Source organism: Crocuta crocuta, unplaced genomic scaffold (assembly GCF_008692635.1).
Source record: "Crocuta crocuta isolate KB4526 unplaced genomic scaffold, BGI_CrCroc_1.0 scaffold95, whole genome shotgun sequence".
In the NCBI taxonomy this organism is placed as follows: domain Eukaryota; kingdom Metazoa; phylum Chordata; class Mammalia; order Carnivora; family Hyaenidae; genus Crocuta; species Crocuta crocuta.
The window spans coordinates 3,855,902-3,877,884 of NW_027530971.1; the positions used below are offsets into that span (position 1 = coordinate 3,855,902).

The 21,983-nt window shown below is 43.8% G+C and overlaps 1 protein-coding gene across 1 annotated transcript in view; it reads right to left on the minus strand.

Annotated features, from left to right (window-relative positions):
• The window catches only part of EPB41L4B (erythrocyte membrane protein band 4.1 like 4B), a 162,365-nt gene that overhangs the window by 35,099 nt on the left and 105,283 nt on the right, over positions 1-21,983 (minus strand). The window contains exon 16 of the mRNA XM_077769762.1: positions 18,917-18,981. Within this exon, the coding sequence (XP_077625888.1) occupies positions 18,917-18,981 (65 nt within the window). The remainder of the gene's footprint in view (positions 1-18,916; positions 18,982-21,983) is intronic.

Below are 21,983 nucleotides of genomic sequence, written 5' to 3' on the forward strand. Positions count from 1 at the left end.
TGCATTCTGAATAATGCAGTAAATATTTGAAATGTTACAATTAAAATANTATTATTCACAATAATCCTCCAGAATCCGTCCCAGAACTGTGACAAGGGCAGGGCAGAAATTGGGGAGGGTCCTGAGCTGGAAAATAGAACCCACAAGGCTTTCTCTCAAAAACGCCAGGAATGATCAGATGCTCTCAGAAGCCAATCACACCATACAGTCTACAGCTCAGCCAAGTTCTGGGACACATGGGCTTCTGGAGGCAGCCCTGGGTGTCTATTCCTAGATAAGAAATCACAGAATTATAGAAATGGAGACCCTGTGTTTGGTGGTTTTAAACCCTAGATGAATATTAAAATCACCAGGGGAACTCCCATATGCTGCTGGTAGGAATACAAAATGGCACAGCTGCTTTGGGAACCCCCCTGGCAGGTTCTCAAGAAAGATAAACATACAGTTACCATATGACCCAGCAATTCCACTCCCAGGTATATGTCCAAGAGGAATGAACACACATCCATGCAAAAACCTGTCCACGAGTATTCATAGCAGCATCAAATATAACAGCCAAAATGTAGAAACAACCTGAATGTCCATCACCTGATGAATGGATAAATGAAATGTGGTATAGTCATACAATGAAATATTATTTGGCCATAAAATGGAATGAAATACTGATCCATGCTATGACGTGAAAGAACCTTGAAGACATTATGCTGAGTGAAAGAAGCCAGACACCAAAGGCCACGTGTTATATTATTCCATTTACATGAAGTGTTCAGAATAGGCAAAACCATAGAGATACGAAGTAGATTAGTGGTTACCTAGGACTGGGGAGGATGGGGGTGGGGGTGGGGTAACAGGAAGTGACTGCTAATGATACAAGGTCTCTTCAGGAGAGGTGAAAGTGTTCTAAAATTAGTTCGTAGTGATGGTTGTACAACCTCATGAAAATGCTAAAAACCACTGACCTGTACAATTTAAATTGGTGATTTATATGATAGTAATTTATATCTTTATAAAATTGATTTTTAAAAATTGCCAGTGAAGATTTTGAAAAATATCAGTGTCCAGCCCTTACCCCAGACCAATTACACCATCATCTATCTCTGAGTCCCATCTATCTCTGCAGCCAGGGCTGAGGACCACTGTCCTGGTCCAACCTCTTCATTTTGCATATGGGGCATAAGGGTTCACCGGGGGAACGAGGTGACCGGGTCACACCATGGGTAAGCAGCTGAGCCTGGGACACAGTCCAGGACTGCTGCCTCTCTGCGTGCCGCCCATCTGCTACATCTTCCCATCTGTCTTGGCTTCTATTTAAGGCAGCAAACGTACTCATCGGGAGAATCCTAAGACCTCAGAACCTCACTGCCCGGACATCCTTATGTATACATCTTGCCTTCCCAACGACACAGTAAGGTCTGGAGAACCACAGACAATCATTTCACAGGTTTTCATATCCTCCACTGTGCTAAGCACCCAGCAGGTGTTCAATGAATACTGGTTAGATGGAAAATTACGTATCCGTGCCTTCGATAAATATTTAAGTGCCAAGTCTTGTGCCTGGCATGAGAGTGAAAAGACAAGTGGGAAGTTGACCCTGCCCTCAAGGAGCTGGCTGCTGAATAACAAGTCCAAGTGGGGTCCAAAGCACCAGAGTGGCAGGTGCTTTGGTAAGTGTTGAGTGAGGAGGGCCAGCTGACGCAGCCTGGGGAAGAGCCAACAGGAAGAGTTTACATGCATACTGGAAGGGAAAGTTCTCACTTTTTTCTGAAACGAACAACCAGTTGTCCCAACATCACCAAAGGAATAACTCATCCTTGTCCCACTAACCTGAAATGCCACCTTCCACATGTGGCACTTTCCTGAGTGCTCTCAGATCCCGGCTCGGCTCTACCCTCACCTGCCTACTCTGCTTCTGAGAAGAACATTCCCCAGGCTCCCTGCCCTCTGGCTTTTCGGGAGGCTTGGCCAGTGATGGGCACGGCGAAAGAGGCTGGGGAGAGGAGACAAGTCAAGGTATTTCTTCCCCTTCTCTTTCTGCCTCGGGTGACATTTCCAGCAGTAGCTATGGGGTCCCTGTGGTCCCAGCTCCTGGGCTCTGGAACACTGCCACCCCTTTGTCCCTGCGACCTCCAGCTCTAGTTCGAGTGTTGCTAGTTTCTGGGTGGCCTCACTGTCCAAGTTAGCTTCCTTGTGCTCCATCCCTTGAGGAACCAATTCCCTGTGAGAAATATCTAGAGTGGTTTCAGGTTTCCTGATCGCCGTGACTGATCTACAATATCCACCACGGGTTCTAGGTGGTTTTCCTGTCAACAACACCTTTGCCGTAGACATCTCTGCCCCAAGCATTTTCTCACCCCAAACATTTTCACTGCATATCTAATTGGCTGTGAGAGAATTCTGCTGTAAAAATATAAAATAACTGGCTGACAGTTTGGTTTCATTTCTCCATTGGCAAAGTCCCCATTTTTATATCATATAAATCTTAGCTAGCCCTCATGATGGTCCAGACGGTGATGAAGAGATGTGGTGGTCTTAAATTAGTGGATGATAACTGCGTATATCAACTTGATAGAAAATATGGCGATAAAACTTACTGGAAATGTGAAATGAGAGAGTGCGAAGCCAGACTGAATACTATACTATTCTAGAAAATAACACATCAGTTACAATGTTAACAAAGTTCAGTTACAAATGTATCACAGCCTTAACGTTTCTTCCACTTTTCCCATAGACCTTTGGAACAGCTAGCAACAGACCTGTGACCGTAGGCCAAGAACAAACAAGAGTGAGGGAGACTTCTATGAGACTGACGCGCTACCTACTGCGCTAACGAGGCACCTGGGAGACTTCTAGAAAACAACACGAAGCCCAGCTGTAAGTATGCATCCTAGCACCGGAAAACAGTTATCTCGGTTAACGAAGGAAGAAATTTTAGTGACAAAAGTAGAGGTAATGCCGAATGAGGAGATGGATCAACAAACTAAAAAAATACATATACGTAACACTATAAACAGAAGACTTTAAAGACAAGCGCCAAGGTACAACCTACAAAATGAAATCAGTTATTTTTACAGTCTTTCCATGAATCTACACTATACATTTTTGATGTATATTCAAATATTTTTATTTTTCAATAAAGTCTTTTTAGTTTTGTTATTCGATTTTTCATGTTTCATTATGTCTTTTTTAAATTTTTCTCTTATTTTTCATGACTTTATCTTTCAAGGCAAAATTGCCTTCTGGCCAAGTAGAAAATGTTTGCAGCAAAAATGCTCGTGGCAGAGATGCTTCTGGTGAAAATTCTGGACACATGTTTGTGTCCGTTTGTGGATTTTTCCTATTTTTACCAATCTATTTATCTATTGCTAAACCAGCACAGACTGCCTTAATGACTTTTGTTTTAACATATGTTTTCAAATATCTGATATGATAAATCCTGTTCCCTTTCCGATCTCACTTTTCTTTTTTCTTGACTATTACTATGCACTTACTCTTCCAGATTACGCCACAACTCAAGTTACTACCAAAACAATCCCTTTGGAATTCAGATTTGGAGCATTAAATATTATGGATTAATTTGAGAGAATATATTCATAAGGAATATGATACTTTTCACCATTTATTCAGATCTTTTGAAATGTCCTTCAGTTCGAATTTTTGACTTTTCCCTGAAGGAAAGCAACATATCTTATTAATTTAATCCCTAGATATATTCGTTTTGTCACAGTTGAAAATGAGATTTATTATTACATTCCCTCTAATTTTATTCTACTAGATACACAGAATTACTGACTTCAGGATATTTGGGATATTTCTGCCTCTGGCCACTTTGCCAAACTCTCTTACTAAATATAATTCATTTATATTGTAAGAAGATAATTTTGTTTCTTCCTTTCCGGCATTTATTTTTTGTTTTCTTGGCTTATTGCATTGGTAAGGCCTCCACTGATACTGAATCTCAGCAGTCATTCTTATTTCTGAAGTGTGTAGATTAGTATCTAGTGTTTCCGCATTAAAGTTTCGTTCCTGACACATTCTACTTACCAGTTATGAGATAGCCCTTGTACTCTTAGCTTACTAAGAATCTTGAAAGATTAGCATGACTTATGTGGAGGGAATTCATGCTATTCTTAACTGAACACTACTTCCTTCCCTAAGAACTTCAAGAAGAACTGTTCTTTTTCAATATCACCATCAAGCAAGCCTGTCAGTCCAGTTTTTAAAATTCATTTTTCAGGAAATGACATTTCCCCGTCTATTCTGGCACTTCTCCAAGACTCCATGGGTTTTCAAAGCATAGTGATGCTGACTCAGCAATGACATATACGAATTTTCTCATTATTCTTCATGGCCATTTTTCTCAGCCTGAAGGCCTGAACTAATTGCAAGACAGCAAAGTATTTCCCGACTACTCTCTCATCTTGTACTTCAATTTCCTTCACTTTGTTCTTTTCACCCTTGAGGGTTAGTGTATTGACTTGTTTACTGGTTGCAAAGGAAAGTCTGTCTGTCCTATTAATCTCATATACCATCCTCAAGAATGGCTAACATAGGTAATTGCAAAATAAAATCTTAAAACAAAAAGACTGTCATTAAATTTTTTAATCTTTTGGCTCCAACTAAACCAGGCATCTATAAAACTTTAAAAGTCCTTTAAGGGATGCCTGGGTGGTTCCGTTGGTTAAGTGTCAGAGTCTTGATTTTGGCTCTGGTCACGATCTCACAGTTCGTGGGACTGAGCCCTGCATCAGGCTCTGCACTGACAGTGTGGAGCCTGCTTGGATTCTCTCTCTCTCTCTCTCTCTCTCAAAATAAACATTTTTCAAAAGGTCTATACCTTTGTTTTTATATGTTTCACCTTCTTTCTCTTCAAATACTGTCTTTAAACATTTTTTAACATTTATTCATTTTCGAGAGACAGAGACAGAGCATGGGGGGGGGGCGGGGGGAAGCTGNAAAGCAGACTCCAGGCTCCCAGCTGTCAGCACAGAGCCCGATGTGGGGCTCAAACCCCCTGACCACGAGATCATGACCCGAGCTTAGGTTGGATGCTCAACTGACTGAGCCACCCAGGTGCCCCTTTAAATACTGTTTTAGGGGCGCCTGGGTGGCTTAGTCGGTTAAGCGTCCGACTTTCATTTAGGTCGTGATCTCGCGGTTTGTGGGTTCGAGCCCCGCGTCGGGCTCTGTGCTGACTGCCAGCTCGGAGCCTGGAGCCTGTTTCAGAGTCTGTGACTCCCTCTCTCTCTGACCCTCCCCTGCTCACGCTGTCTCTCTCTCTCTCCTAGAAATAAATAAAACATTAAAAAATTTAAAAAAAAAAATACTGTTTAAAATTTTTGGCCCCTAAAAGCCATTCTCTTTCAGATGATGTATGATACATTCATAGTCCATAAGAAAAATATTCCCTTTTCGACCTATCTTCTCTTTGACATGAAGGACTAAACCCTGAGTTCTACTCATTTCACATGAACAATTTCAAGATATAAGAGTCAGTTTTTCCCAAGGATCTTGCCACTTATACATTTCCAACCTCGTCAGTCTTCCTTGCTGTCCAGAATGAAGAACAGTAACACTGGCAGTGTTTCCTCTACCTTCCAAACAACTCAGTAATCAGGCAGGAAAGGGAAGAAATCAACAGATGTTCTGCTTTTAATGAAATGCCAATGTCTGGATGGCCAAGAAATCCCCCATAGGTACTGTGCCAGCTTGAAGTCTCTCCTAGGAAAACACAATGCGCATCCTCTATCCGAAGTCCTCTGGCATCCGGTCTAGGTTGCTCACTGCACTTACTGTGTGCTGCCTGGACGGAGTAACCCTTTGATCTGTTCCTGGAGCCTGTCTCAGCTCCGCAGCAGGGTTCCTGGAGGCAGGAACAGCTTCTAGGTAGCCCACACAGCACACAGCCTCTCTAAACACCTTCTGGAGGAAACTGCTGGGGGGGCAAACTGGCTCCTGTTTCCCTTTTAGCCAGAGTGGGGACAATTTCACATTCCTCGTCAGAGCCAAAGCATCCGGGAGATAGTGACAAATATCTCAGTAGAGCTGCCCAACTGATGGACCGTGGATGGGTTGCTGCTCAAGTAGCCTTGTCTGCTTACCCCAGTGTGCTACACAAATATGTCACTTCCTATGTGTGCCAAGGACAAGAGGTTCCCTCCAGTCCATGTCCTGTCCACTAGGCTGAACTGGGGCTCATCCCTTGGGGCTCTTAGCAGAATCTCAGCTACCATGTTTTTACAGCAGATGGTATCAGCCAGAATCATACTTCCTGGCTGAACACTAGTGCATTAATCATGCTCTCTAAATACTCACAGAGGAAAAAATGCAAAAGCTAACATTTTTGTGCCATCTATTACCTTATTTGATCCTCTAACAACCATTTGAAGAAGGGACAATTTTTATTTCCTTATTTTACAGGTAAGGAAATGGGAACAGAGAGACTGACTAACTTTCTCCAAGTCACACAGCCAGTAAATGGCAAAGCTGGGATCTGAACCCACGCAACCTCACTCTAGAGCCCAGGGCTCTCTTAAGCACTAAGAGGCTGCCATCCCACCATGGGGATAAAAGGAGCATTACAATGACATTAAAAGAACACTGGTGGGGGAGGCACCTAGGCAGATCAGTCACTTAAGCGTCTGACTCTTGGCTTCAGCTCAGGTCATGATCTCACAGTTTCATGAATTCGAGCCTCACATCGAGCTCTGTGCTGACAGTGTGGAGCCTACTTGGGATTCTGTGTGTGTCTCTCTCTGCTCCTCCCCCACTCAGGCTGTCTCTGTCTCTCTCAAAATAAATAAGTAAACTTAAAAAAAAATAAAACACTGGTGGGCACTTAGTTTTGGTGTTGCTACTGTTTAGCGATGTGACCTCAAGTAACTCATCACTTATCTGGGCTCCAGACACTGCAGTTTTGGACAAACATCTAGTAAGTGTTTATATGCCGGGAATTACAGCTCAGTGAAATAATCTGATTTGTGCCATGTCCGATCGAGAGATAAAAGAAGGTGCATTTGCTCATCTTGGTTTCCAGGATACCTGTCACTTTTTTCAATTTTAATTTAGTAGAGGCTGAGCAGAATAGGTCATTAGACTAACATACTGCTACAAGTTCTTATTAAATTCAGTGCAAGCATACTATTTGTAAGAAGAGAGTATGTTTGAAAAAACTGTGACTTTTTAAAAATGGGCTTGAGGAGAAATTTCCTATCAACAATCTTAGAAACGTGACACATTATGAGTGTTAGGTCTGTCAATTAGGGTCGATTTCTTACAGTGACTTAGAGGTTTTATTCTTTTATAAAAGTGACTAGAGGGGCACCTGGGTGGCTCAAGTTGGTTAAGAATCTGACTGCAGCTCAGGCCATGATCTCATGGTTTGTGAGTTCGAGGCCCGCATCAGGCTCTGTGCTGACAGCTCAGAGCCTGGAGCCTGCTTTGGATCCTGTGTCTCCTCTCTCTCTCTGACCCTCTCCCCTGCTTGTGCTCTCTCTCAAAACTAAATAAATAAATATGTTTTTAAAAAAGTGACTAGAGAGTAAAGATGAACTGACCTCATTTCCCCCTTGTCTGAAAAGGTCAAATAATATTTTTTCGGCATGGTTTAGATTCCTTTATATAGACAACTACTTGGCAGATGGAAAATTTTCTCAATTTGTATCTCTTTCAAGACATCTTCCAAGCAATCAATCTGGAACTAATTCTAGCGTTAGCACAGGTAATGGCTGAATCCATAAGATTGGAAGCTGTTTGTTTTGATTGTTGATTAACCGCCTGTAGCCAAAGGCTGTGTATCTTCTTCAACATCAATTCCCGGTGCGTATTATAGTACTTGGCACAGCATAGAAACACAGTCAATATTTGTTGAATAAATGTTGTAGTGCATTACATTTTAATTCTCCATTGGTAATTTATCATGTGTCTGTTCATAAAAGCTTCACTTTGGTCACGAGTTCCCAGTTGTTCCTAACATTCAACGGCCTCTATAAAATTATAACATCTTCTGCACCTGAAGGAGTCAGGAGAGCCTTTTCAGGTTCGGTGGCAGCTGGGTCTCTGTCCTGTGTGAGGCAGAGTAGGCTAGAATTATCCTTTGAGTCTGGAATTATCCTTTGGCGAAACTGGTTATCAGAAGGTTTCAGTGAATTTTCTGCCAGAAAACCGTTTTAACCTCACGTAACTCTTACTAAGTTTATAATGTCTCTCTGAATTGTTTGAGGCACAATGCAGTGGGGAAGGGCTCTAGAACTTTGTGGGGAGATCTAGGATTTTAGCAATTCTGGATCAATTGCAGGATCTGAGCCCAGGGAATAAATATTTCATGAGTTCATTTTTGCACAGAGGCTCATGACTAAGAGTTTATTCAATCTCTTTCCTGCCTTAAAAAAAATACTGACACAAATATAGTTGTTTTCCTTTACAACATTCACTTGTAATAAATTTAACAGTGCTTTCCCTTCTTGGTTTCTCATGGATTTTTTTGGCCTCTCCTTTCTGCATTCCAGTGCCCACTTTCTGCGTTAAATGAAGATTTTTTTTTTCAGGTGGATAGCAGCATGGGCAGACTCGCCCCTAGCCACTGCTTTCAATGCATCCCCAAACAGGATCACATGGGAGCCCTCAAGGAGCGGCACGACACAACAATCGTTGCCATGAAAGTGCAGCTTCAAATCGTGAAGAATAGCGTCTAAGGAGCCAGTCTTTGCACTTCGCAAGAGCCATGGCAGACTTGGGCGGGTGCTGGCACTGTTATTTTTCCACTGTGCAGACACCAGCCGACTCACCGGAATGAATGAAATGAAACTATTATCCATTCCAGAATGAAGTTCAGGTTCGATGCATAAAAGGCGTGCTCTGTGAAGGGCAGGTCTTAGACATTCTAATGGCATAAGATACCAGTGTGAACAGGCGCGAGCCGAACACCGGCTGTGCATTTCTGAGGTGATACCGATGAGGATTCATCTATTTTGGTTTTTGTTAGTGTCTTAAAATCCCTTCAAATGAGCTTTTCTCTGTTCCTCAATTCTTGTAGGTTTTCCAGAAGCTTCTATCATAAACATCCTGAGTTAGCCTCTGAAGCTATACACTGGGCCCAATTTTAAGGGCTTGTTTAATTGCCTTGACTATAGATAGAGCATCTATTATTCAGCCACGGAATGAAGCCAGTGGAGCCGTTAGCATAGCAACACCTCTTGCTTTTGAGGTTTCAGCTGCAGAAAGTGGATGTTTAAGACATTCACAATCCAGTAGGGGATGATTAGGTAGGTTCTGTGGGTTTCTTACAACATGAGCCTACGGGGATGTTCCTCTAATTATTCTAACCCTATTCAGTGGATTGCCCAGACTTACAGCAGTTTTGGTGTTCTAAATTCTGCTGCCTTTTCTCCAATAAAACCACTAGCATGTCTTGGGATGCAGTGGGATTTTAGACCTGGTAAGTTGGAACTTTAATTGTAACTAAAAGTAAATCCCTCTTTCCCCACTCAATGCACCAGGGACATTCACAGTGTTGGAGAGGGTATTTAAGAAGTTGGAGTAGAAAGTTCTCAACAAATTCCCAAATAGGAAAGCAAATATGGATGTTAGAAATCAAGTCCTTTACGCTGGCTATTTTCACGTATTCCTTTTTCTGATCTCCAGGGCATCATATCATACTAAGTGTTATCTGAGCTTTTGGAAATCTGCTTTCAAAAATACCTGCTCAATATCAACTCTTTCCATCCTTCCTTTTCTCCGCTGGTTAAAAGGCTATCATGATAGGATTAATTTACTTCATCAGTCTGATCTGAGCACAGCTTAAGAGCAGAGGTTCCGGATGGTTCAGAGAAAATAAATGAACAGAGGTGGATGTTCAGAAAGATGGAAAGGTATGCAACCTTGCTTACAGAGAAATACAATTAAGATGGAAATTCTGATTTTTACCCATTAACTAACAAAGGTTTAAAAGAATCAGCTAAGGCTAGGAGCTTCCTCCCTGGAGGATCACAGAAGCCCTGTCAAATTGCTGGTGGGGTAGGGGTCTGGAGGAGGAGGTGTAATTAGGTAGAATATCTTTAAAGTGAAATTTAGTTAGGCAACGTCCAAATTAAACATGCACATATCTTTTTACCCAACACCACTTTCAGGGAGCTTTACTACAGATAGGTTTCCTCAAGTACATAAATGGAATGTATAAGCACAGCAGAAAAATTATACTTTTAGAGATTCGAGGCAGCCTAAGTGACCATCAATACTGACTGGTTAAATACATGTGCTCGTTCATACGCGGATTAGCTCTAGATTAACAGGAAGAACCGCTAACAACGTTTGCCTCTGGGAAAAACTAGGAAACTAGGGAATAAGAAGGTGGAAACGAAAAGTAATTTTTTGATTTTTTAAAAAAATTTTGCCACTGCATTACCTACTAAAGAAAGGTGAAAAAGCACAGCAGTTCCCTTGATTACTGACTTTCTACTTATTCTCGTACTTGTTAAAAGCCTCCTCTGCTTTGTGTAAGACGAAATCCTAAGCTACACAAGGTGGGGATTGAGCGGATGTTGTTTTCATTCACACAACTTCTGGATCCAGAATTGTACCAGCAGAACGGATTCTCAGTGGTATCCCCAGTTCCTTCCCTGCCAGTTCTGCCGTGTGCAGATGGGTAAGCATTGTCCACGTTCTCCGTGGCCAGTTAGTTTCTAGTATTGTCAGACAGAAATATCATTTTTATTTCTTTTTATTCCCTCTCAAAAGATCCCCATGGTGTTTCTGCTCTTAGCTTGTTAGAGTTTCAGAGACGTGTCTTTATGTATTGTGTTAACCCCCTTCCATCTGATCTTTCTCTCGGAACCGAGCACCTCTTTCCATTGCTAAACTTAGACCATACGTCTCAAGCCATCAACCTTTAACACAGGCCGTTCCTTGAGCAAGACTTTGAATTTCCTCGACCCGTTTCTCACCACATGGACTGCTAAGGCCTTAAATCTCAAAAACCAACAACACTGGCCACTAGCCAGTATCAAACATTGTGCCGAGCACCTTACCTACATACTGTCATTTACTTCCATTTGGGGACGAGGAAAATGAGGCATAGAGAATAAATCGGACAAAGGTCACATGGCTGGTGTGTGGCAAAGTTGGGATTCAGACCTTGTGGGACTCCAGAGCATTCACATTTCACTTTGTCAGAAAACGGTGGGGCACACACCCCAACAAAATCACCACTCCACACCGGACCTGCAGTCTGTCCCTCATCAGCGTGCAGCATCCTTGCTTCTGCAAACTTCTGCCTCTTCCCCACACTGGGTTCTAAGCCTGACGTCAGTCCCTACGCTGGTGTGTCCATGCCATCTTCTGCTCCAGCGGGTGCAACTGTCTAGCCCCTTGCTTCCGAAGGAAGGAGCGCAGGATGACGACGGATTCAGTCTGACAGACTTTGGAGAGGGAGGTTATGATAAAATGAAAGCCATAGAAAGAAACTCTGGACTTTTCACAATCTTCTGCTTCACTGTGTACCTACTAAACAAGTGAAAACATAGCTAGCTACTTATTATGATGTATTCATTTACTTTTTGATTCATGCCTACGAATTAAAGTTAAAGAGTTGCCTTCTAATGAGAGTTAAAATTGAACCCTCCCTCCCCAAAAATGAGGGCACACCAGATAGGAAGCGAGATCCTGCACTTATCCATCTCAGACTCTTCTGGTGACTTAAAATGAAGGTTCCTTAGGTCTTACCACCAATCACTTAAATAAAGCCTAGAAGTCTCCTCTTATTTTTATTTATTTTGAGAGAGCAAGCGAGCAAGCGAGCAAGAGCGAGTAGGGGAGGGGCAGACCAAGAGGGAGAGAAAGAGAATCCCATGCAGTCTCCGCAACATCAGCACAGAGCCAGACACAGGGCTCGAACCCACAAACCATGAGATCATGACCTGAGCCAAAGGCAAGAGTTGGATGCTTAACTGACTGTGCCACCCAGGTACATGTCCATTTTTAATAAGCTTTCCAAGCAATTCTTTGATTCCCTAATTTTGAGGAAGTTCACCAATTTGCAGAATTATTTAAGATTTCCTTTGCTGAGGCTCGGCTGTCATTTTCACATTAGTTTCACCTTTTAGACGCCTCTGGGGGCTTCTGAAAAAATGTGCTACTTTACGTGTGCAAAGTGACTCTTTCCTTAACAGCAGTTTGAGGTTTCCCTCTCCCTGCCCCCTTATGCCATGCCTCATGGAGGCAAATGGCAGAAGCAAATCATCCTAAGCCTATTTAGGGTATTTACCAGGTACTTTTAGAAGACTTGGTCAGTCAGGGAACTGACTTAGAGCCAAGTTTGGGAAATATTGATTTGAAGGATCAATATGGCTGCTCAGGGAGTTCTTTGATGAGCTCAGATCTTAAAAGACTAGTTAAAAGCTGGAAAGTCCAGGGCAACAAAAAGGATCTATTATTAGTTGTGTTCAGACCAGGACCCAGGAGGCTGGAGTCACTGACCTGGAAGGATGGTACCATACTAACAAGCAAGGAGGAAAAAAAAAAAAAAAAGAAGCACTCCTGCACTGTCCTTATTCCTTCATCTTTGCTGTTCAGGAGAACCATTTTCGGTGGAAATGGTAGACCAAGAAATGAAACAGGCAAGAGGGGTTTGAAGGCCAAGATAATTACCTGGCATGATTTCAAGTCTTTCAGTCCATATGAATTAGAACAACCTGACAACACTGCCGATACACTGTCAGATACTCTGAGGGATCACAGAAAAATAAGAAATGATACAAGACCAGTAGGTTCCTCAGTTTCAGAAATGCAAAAGTCTAATTCCATTGGTTATGGAATCCTGAGGTTGGTTGTGCAGGCAGGTAATACTCCAGAAGAAATGACGAGTTTGTGAGCTCCGGGAAAGAAAGCGGTGAATCATCTCAAATAAGAAGTGTTTCATAAGAAGAAAATAATGCTCAATCTCTGCTCCGTTGCAAAGGGGGTTGCTGAACGAATCCAGATTCTAGACTGCTAGAGGAGGGATGGTAAAGCGTTAGGGGTTACTAGAGCCCTGGGAGGGGGGTGGGGAGGGGTGTAACAGGGTTATTAGCTAACTAGTGATGGTGATGGACAAGGTTACTTACTGGACCACAGGTGTGCAGGGATATGGGCAATCACTAGATGCTGGAGGTGGGGAGTGGCTCCTAGTTAGTAACCGGATTCCGGGGTAGTGAGCTCTTGAACATAATCTAGCAATAGTCTCACAGAGATGTAGATCAATAGGGTCCCAAATTATGAGATGATTACTGGTGGGAAGCATTAGAGCACAAGGACCAAGAACATGGGCTGGGAGTCAGAATTGCACGTGTGACAGTGTGCAAGCTGCTTGGTTAAACCCTAAGCCTGAGCTTCCCCATGTGAGAAAGGAGGGCACCATCCACCTCACAGAGCAGCCAGGAAGATCAAGTGAAGTATCACACGGAGCGCTGGAGCACGCATCTGGTCACCAGTCTCCGTATATTACTGTGGATCCATGTCATCCTGCTGGTGTTTCCAGGATCTCCTGGCTGGACTGTCCTCTGCCTTGTAGCAGCAACACTCATCATTACACCAATGCTTCATATGAGAACACTGCAGACACACTGGGTAACATTCAGATGATGAAACCGAAGCCAGAACACAGGTGATGGTCAATGTCCTACTCAAAATGTGATGCCCTGGACTGAGTAGTTGCTCGGATACTTTGGACCATCTCAGAGATGATGTGCTGCCTGTTATCTGGCTAGATATTTCTGTTAGAATGAAGGTGGAATAATTCATTTGTTGAGCAGACATTCATTGAGCACCTGCTATCTATCAGGCACTGGGGAGCAAAGGCAAATATAATACAAAGCTCCTACTTAAGAAGCATAAAGCTTCCAGGATAAGATGAACAAAAGAGGCAGTTTTAATGTAAAGTCGTGAATGTGATGTTGACATAGGAGGGCTGAGGAGCAGTCACAGAGCAGAGCACAGAAATGAACCCAATTTGCAGAGGTGGGGATGGCTGGAGTCCCTGGGAGAAGACCGCATCCGAGTGGAGGTATAAGGGGTGAGCAGGAGTTGGGCAAAGGGGACGGGAGTGAGAGCGTTCTTGGCAGAAGAAACGGGATTTGCAAAGCACAGGTGGAGGCAACAGCAGGATATGGTGAATGCCAGGAGCCACAAGCAGCTCGGTGGTGCAGACATTTAAACAGAAGGGTGAGAAATGGGGCGAAATAGGCTTGAGTAATAGGATGGAAGCAGATAGCAAAGGAATTCCATATCCACATAGAAGGCCTTGGACTTCACCCTCTGGGTGATGGAGAACCCTGGCAGATGTGGAGCACTGGAACAACACAATCGGAGCATTTCCTTAGAAAGATTCCTCTAGAGACTGTGAGGAGAATGAGCTTGTCAGGAGCCTGGAATCAGGGAGACCAGGGAGAGCACCTCTCAAGGTCAGGGTTGACAAGGATGGGAGACATGAGCAGACTTAGGGACTTCCTCGGTACAGGTGGCAAACGGAAAGAGAGCTACAGATGGTATGGCGGGTAGAAGAGAGAAAATTGGGCAGACATCTTTTTTCTCCAGCAAAGATGATGAATTTGACTTCTGACATGAGTTTGAGCTGTATATGGAAGACAAAGGTTGAAACATCCATCTAAAATCTCATAGGAGTAGTCCAGGTAAGAGACAATGGCTTCAGGGTCAACAGCTATAAAACTGCACCTGCATGAAAAGTCCCAGGCAGACTGTGATGGAGACAAAAGACGTAGGCAGAGGAAGGACCCACAGAAAACACCAGTATTTAAGAGGAAGACCCAGGGAGAGGCTGTTAAAAAGACAGAAGAAAAAGTCAAAGAGCTGGAGAAGCAGATATTGAAGAAGCCAAGGGAACAGGGTTTCAAGAAGCTGTGAGTGAATGACCACCACCATCACATGCAGTAGAGAAAGGTCCCATGAGTTGAGGGATGAGAAGTGTGCACCTCATGTCGCAATTAGGAGGTCATAAGTATATATATATATATATACTGGTTAAACTTTGTGGTTGCAGACAACTGAATCCACTCAAATTATTTTAAACAGAAAGGTATTTATTAGAGGGGATCCATGTACACCACATCCAGGGGACCACAGACACAGGTTTGGATGTCTTTCCACCAGCAACAGCAACAGTCACCAGGACAAATGCCCACCCTCATCACAGGACTGTTATGGGGGAAACACACTCTGCCACCACTTCACTCAGTCCAGCGCCTGTGACCAGTTACTAGAACCTTCACCACAGATGCACCAGATGAAGAGATGCTTCAGCCACTGTGCCTACATGAGCCGCTCTTCCCAAGGGCAGCTTCATCCTCGGACGAACTTGCTCCACGTCACCTAACCGAATGTTCACCTCCAGACTTTGGAGAGCTCACGGTCCCACTACCTACGCCATCCACAGATGACACTTCTGCACAACGTAAAATGAAGATGGAGTCCAAAAAGGCAAGAATAATCTTTATTCCTTGGAAACACATTTGTAAAAATGGATCAGTAAGATTAAAAGATTCAGAACACATTTATTTGTATGAGGCACAAACACTGAGGATCAAAACATCTGCTACGACAGAACACACCTGTAAACAGATTATCTTAGGAAGAGTTTATCGGTGATGGACTCCATCGTGCGAGGCCTGCAGCGGAGCCCCTCCTGCTGGGCAGATTTTGTGGTAGCCAAAAATAGATGAGACTTTAGCAGTAAAATATCTTAAGAGACGTCAATGCATTTTTTTAAAAAAAGGTGGAGAGTAGGCCAAATTACATATACTTAAATGGCATAAGAATTGTTTTTTCACAAAAAGACTAATGAAAAATTATCTCAGGTGTATCAAGAAAAAGAAGTTTGATTTGTGGCTTGAAATGGGGGGGGTCCGGTGGGGAAATAAATATTTTGGTACAAGTTCTACCCTAAAAGACAGCCTGTTGATAGCTGGTACTACAAAATACGCAACGCCCATCCCATCCTTTTCCACAGAATGCTTTGGCACAGTTCCATTAAAATCTTACACACTTTGATTTGAGCCATAAATGATATCGTGGATTTCATGTTGCTTTTTAAAAGAGTATAGTCCAGGGTAAAAACCCAGCCTCAAACTCTATAAATCTGACAGTATGTATTCACAATTATGTCTTCTGAAATCAGGCAAGTTAGCAGCACCGATCAATAATTTAAAAAAAATTAATCTCGTACTTGAGCAGCAAATTCTATCAAAAGGGATGCTATGCGATTTACGATTAGTAAAACTGCTAAGATTCGATGTGGGTGAACTGCTTTAAGATCACAAATTCAAAGCCTCCCCGAATTTACATAACAAGTTATATATGTTCTTGCAGCCTTCTGTTAGAGAAGGGGAGTTCGCGGTTTTCCTATGAGATATTTACTTTGAATGTTACATCCTCAGACTAAAAATATTGACTTTTGGTACGATCAGAGAACTTTAGAGCTGGAAGGCGCTTGGCAATCACCTAGTCCTACCCGCTCTTTTCAGATGAGGGAAGAGGAGGCCAGCAAAGGAAAAAGGCTTGTCCACCATCTCACAACAGCCAGCCAGGCATGAATGAGCCCAGTGGTCTCAGCCGCAGCCCAGGCTGTAGGGTACTCTACACAGCTCTATTCCTAAGTTCTTCTGGTTTTATTTGGTCCCATTCATTAAATAACAGAGAAATATCAAGTACATAGCAACATGATAAACATAGACTTTTACTCCAATTTTAAAATCAGAATATTAAAATGATTCCTGAGCCTTTCACTACCTTCATTTTATTGAGAACACAGTCAACGGTCAATTATGCCTAGTGATTATGGTGATTTTCAAATATGTACACGGACTCTGGAAACACCTTTCAGAACTATTCCTCAAAGACACTTTTGCAGACGCATCTATGTGACGCCAGGACATGTCTCATGGAATGTAATGAAACCATGCTGGTGAACGGAGGGGAGGTGCGTCAGTCTCTCAAAGTGCAGTCATGAGTTTATCTCGGTACATCACACTTTGCACTCCTCCTAAGTTCTTCTGGTTCTGGTCGTGGACATAATCGAAATGGCCGCCACCTCCACCGGCCGACGTTTCCCAGTGTGGCCTGTCATCCTGAAAGCATGGCCTGTTTTGTTGGCAGAGTGAATGGTTAGCGGGAGGGATGGAAGAAAATTCAGAAATGTGAGTGAAACAACATGAGCACGAGGGAAGCGGGCGGGAAAAACCATGAACCACGTGAATGGGGATGGCTTACAAGCTGAAATGAGTGGATTTGCTAAGGTATGTTTAAGATTCAGATGCGGGTGATCGATCTACCGACTTCCAAGTCGAGAAGAGCTCATACCACATTTCTCAAAGGGCACCTTGGGGATCCCTCCATCCGGGGGAAGTCAGGTGAAAAAGGTTTCTTTCCCAGGCACCTCTCAGGGCTGTGACCACGCTAACATGCACTGTGAATGCCTTAGGCAGCGTTTGCCAGCGCGCTGGACCAATGAACTCTGTATCTCAGCAGTGCTTCTCCAGCTCTGGAGAGCCTGGTAAAACACTGACTGCGGGGGCGGCGGGGGCTGTGGGGGGGCACCCCCAGGGATCCTGACCCAGTAGGGCTGAGGTGGGGCAAAGAATGCAACAGCAGGCCCCCAAGTGAGGCGCACTTTCTCAGCCTTTCTCAGAATCCCCACCGCGAAGTGCTGGGCAAGGTCATGCCTCAGAAGGAAAACTAATGCGATAAAATAGGCGAAAAGAAGTGTAAAATTCTGTAAAAATAAGGTTAATAAAAATAGCACTTCTGGAAGTCTCTTCTGTTTCTTATGTCTGGAAAACAAACTGCCTTCGCAATACCCAGGAACATTTAGAATGATTACTCCGCTGGGCTGACTAGCTTTAAAAAGCTACCCGAATATCAAGTGTTTATGATCAAATGGCACTGTTGTCCTCCAAGGTCCCCCCAACAAAAGTGGCAAGAATTCTCAAGAACTAATTGCTCTCATTTGCCTTGCTCCAAATGGATTTATTTCCATCATTCCATTCTCTGTACTTTCTCAAGCAGCAAGGCTAGCAACCTTACCAAGAAATAACTTTATGCAAAGCGAATTCACCAACAGAAAGAGCTTCACACATAAACACCAATTAAGACTGATCTAAAATTCAAATCTTAAAAGGAACGTTTGCCTTTACAAAGCTAGCGTTAAAACACTCTCGAGCCTAACTAGAAACCCAGTAAGGCAGGTGCCAGTTTACTTGCAAAGGACTGTGGTAGGTTAGGGCAGAGGTGAGTAAAACACAGCCCTCAGGCTAAATCCCACTCACCATCTGTTTGGGTAAATAAGTTTTACTGGAATGCAGCCCTGCCTATTCACTTCTGTCTAAGGCTGCGTTGAAGCTACAACAGCAGAGTTGAGTAGTTGTGACAGAGACCACAAAGCTGAAAATATTGATTATCTGGCTCTTAACAGAGGAAGTTTATTGACCCCTAGATTTAGAAAAAAGATCCACAATCACAAAAAGCAACCCCTCACTCCATCCCTGAAAAAAGTCCTTTCAAAAAACCCACAACAAAAATCCCCAAGCCTGAGGCACATTTTTAGCAACTGAATTCTTGGGACAGGAAAATGTTACTTAGAAATTTTAAGAAACATTTCTAACACAAAACCAAACCAAAAATATCTAAGGTTAGAATGACTCAAAAAACAAAAAACAAAACCCAATTCATTTTCATTTCATAAAGCAGAACTCTGGTACATCCAGACCCATCACTGGCTTCTTTTGCTCTGCAAATTATTAATCTCTGCCGTGACACAGCAGCTCTTAACCGTGGTTTCTGATGCAGACTTCTGATTCGTAACTAGGCAGAATTTGAGTCTTTCCAGAGAAAGGGAGAACTTTCGAGAGAGTACAGCTCTGTAAGCTCAAGCACTTACCTTACATTTGGAGAGTGAGGGTGCCACCGAGGCTGGCTGGGGTGGATATTGGGATGGTATTGAGGCTAGAAATGAAATACCAAACTTGATTATTCAATGACCTTTTGATTTCAATGGTCTTCATCTAGTTTCTCTTTTACTGGCATCCAGCTGAGGGGCCCACAGCTGTGAATGGAAAGGCTAGAACTAAACCCTGGATGGGAGGTGGCTTCCCAGGATGATCACATTTCCCCTGTGACAAAGGCAGGGTGGGGGGGTGGCGGGGGGAAGCTGCCCTCGGAAGAAAGGGGAAGCATCTGCCTGGAAAGGATCCCTGGATGGCCAGGACGGGCAGCATTCATCTCCCAAGGGAATAGACGGACAACACCCAAGATATGGGGTGAATGGTAGGTAGGCAATATTTTCTTCAGAAACAATTTTTGTCATTGCTGAAAATGATGACAACCGTGCGTAAGCATGACATCTGCAAACACAAGTGAACTGGACGGGGACATTAAGTCAGCAGGATTGTGGGCGAACACTTTCTCCCTTGTTTAAACGGTAAGAATAATTTTCTAAAATGTGATCCAGAACCTAGTACCAAACCTCCCCGCCCACATGGCCATCACCAAAAACAAACAAAACCCCAAACCATTCAGAGCACTTATCATCCTGATTAAAACAGAAGGAAAAAAGAAAGGAATCTGTCCATTTAAAAATGGGAAAACAGATCCAGACTGATGACTCACAAAACGACCAGGGGTGAAGACACAGGGGGCCTGGCTGGGTGACGGGGCTGTCTACCCGCCTCTGGCCTGTAGAGGGCGGTGGCCCCAGGCAAGGCCAGAAGCCGTGGGGCTTCTTTCTCAAGGCTAAACTTTCTGTGGAGCACATGAGACCCTCCTGACTTTTAAGTCACTACAGTCCTGCCACCATTATTCTTTTAATTATTTCTTTCCCTTCTTTCCTTCCCCTGCTGTTTTGGTTAATAAGCAGAAGCCTGCCTGTCTGTATTATGGAAAATTCTCAGTAATTCTGTTCATTCAGTTTTCAGGAAACTGAGACGCCTCCCTGCCTATTCTGTATTCCAGTGGCTGCTCTCCTTCAGAGATGCCTGTCAGCAAGCTAAGCATACAGCCCCCTAAAGAACAGGCTACAGGAAAAGGGAATCTGGAGAAAAGATCTCAGGACCAGAAGCTGAAAGCTGACCTCTCTTAGGGAGACAAAGACCTAGAGTTTAGAAGATGTGCCCATAGCTGAAACGCTTCCAGTATTTTGGTCACACAGCCGGGCCCCAAATGAGGCTCCGCCGTCTGGATCTTCAACAAAAGGGAATCACCTAGAATGGAAATAGACCTTCTGTTCCACTCCCTGTTTTCAAACACAAGCAAGTCAGATTCATTAGCGAGAGGTGGGTACCTCATCCATAAAGACCCGGAAGGATAGTCCCAAACCTTCCTTGATCTCCTTTGGTAATTTACTCACACTCTAAAGCTGTCAAGAAGCATTTTTTTAATGTTAACCCAGATGGTTCTCATGGGGGCAGTTTTTTCCCCCTGGGGATAGTTGGAAATATATATGTGCATTTTTGCTTGTCACCATGACTGCAAAATTGCCTTTTAACTACTGGGCAGAGAAGAGGGAAGCTAAGCATCCTGTAATTCTTGGGACAGTCCCAACAATGAAGAATTGTCCCTCCCCAAACTCCAACAGTGTCCTTATCCAAGCCACGGCCATCTATCCTTTGCAGTTGGCCAGCCTCACTGAGCTCACAAGACAGACGCTCCACTCCCGTCCTCCTGAAAACTCTCTCAGCACTTGCAACCTCTGCCAGTCAGGCCACCTCTCAGGGTGTTCTCTTCCTGGTCAGTTCATTCCCAAACCTTGACAGAGCAACACGGAACCTCCAAGAAGGGTGAGGTGTGGAGGGCCAGTGGTTGCCAAAGGTGTTAAGAGACATTTAGGTAACAGTTTTCGTGCAAGTGAGTTCTGGGAACAACTTCCTCCATATTCACTCTGAGCAGGGAATACTTGGCTTTATTTTCACTTTTTTCTTGCCTTCAAGCAGGGACTGCCCATCCACAACACTTCCCTTCCCCCACAGCCAGCCACTCACACCTGAAAATTCCTCCAAACCAAATCTGTGGCCAGAAGACTGGCCAATCTGTGACTGAGAAGATTCAAGAACATAAACAAGACAATGAGATGGGGAAACCCAGCTTTTCCCCTACCAGGTTCAAAGCACTTTTTACATATTATTTCCCCCAAACTCAGAAGTCATGTCCGGATTCTGCACCGTGGGAACATGATTTCATGTACAGAAGGTGGTATCGCAGAATTCCTCTGAAACATAATTCGGGGACCTCGTAAAGATCACGTACACTGGGATCCTGCCCCCATCTAAGGAATTAATATCTATAGACAAAAGATCAGGAAAGACACTAAACTAGAATAAACACTCGCAGGTGACCTCATGGAGTAGCTTCTTACTTGTGACATCCGAAGCCAGACTCGTGATGGGGCAAACCTGAGAGTAATGTCCTTGGACAGAACCCACCCAGGACAAGAGAAATGGCCCCAAGGGAGGAGGCCATCAGACATGAACGCTGCCTCTAGGCACAAACCTAGTAAGTGAGGGACACGCTGTCAGCGCAGCTCATCAGAACCCGCTTGGCAGCTCTGAAGCTCTCGGATGCCCAGACCTATCCCTAGAGCGTCTGATTCATCAGCCCGGGGTGAGGCCCAAGCACCGGCCATATTTTTAAAGGCTGCCAGATGGTTTTAATGTGCAGTGGGGTTGAAGATCACTGGTGTGGGTGATTTCCGATTAAGAGGATCAGGGAAGACTGTGCGGAGGAGGTGGCTTCTGAGGGGATTAATGCACAGGCAGGTAAGGGGATTTCGGCAGACAGCACGGACAAAGGAACAATGGAAAGAAATTCTGGGGGCACCGATTATGTGATTCTCTGAGAGCTGAACATATGATGTGTGATAAGGAGCTGGAAGGTGGGAGGGAATAACGTAGGAGAGCAAGTTGGAGCCAGGTTGTAGAAGGCCGTGAATGGCCAGCAAGGGCCACCCCCAGGTA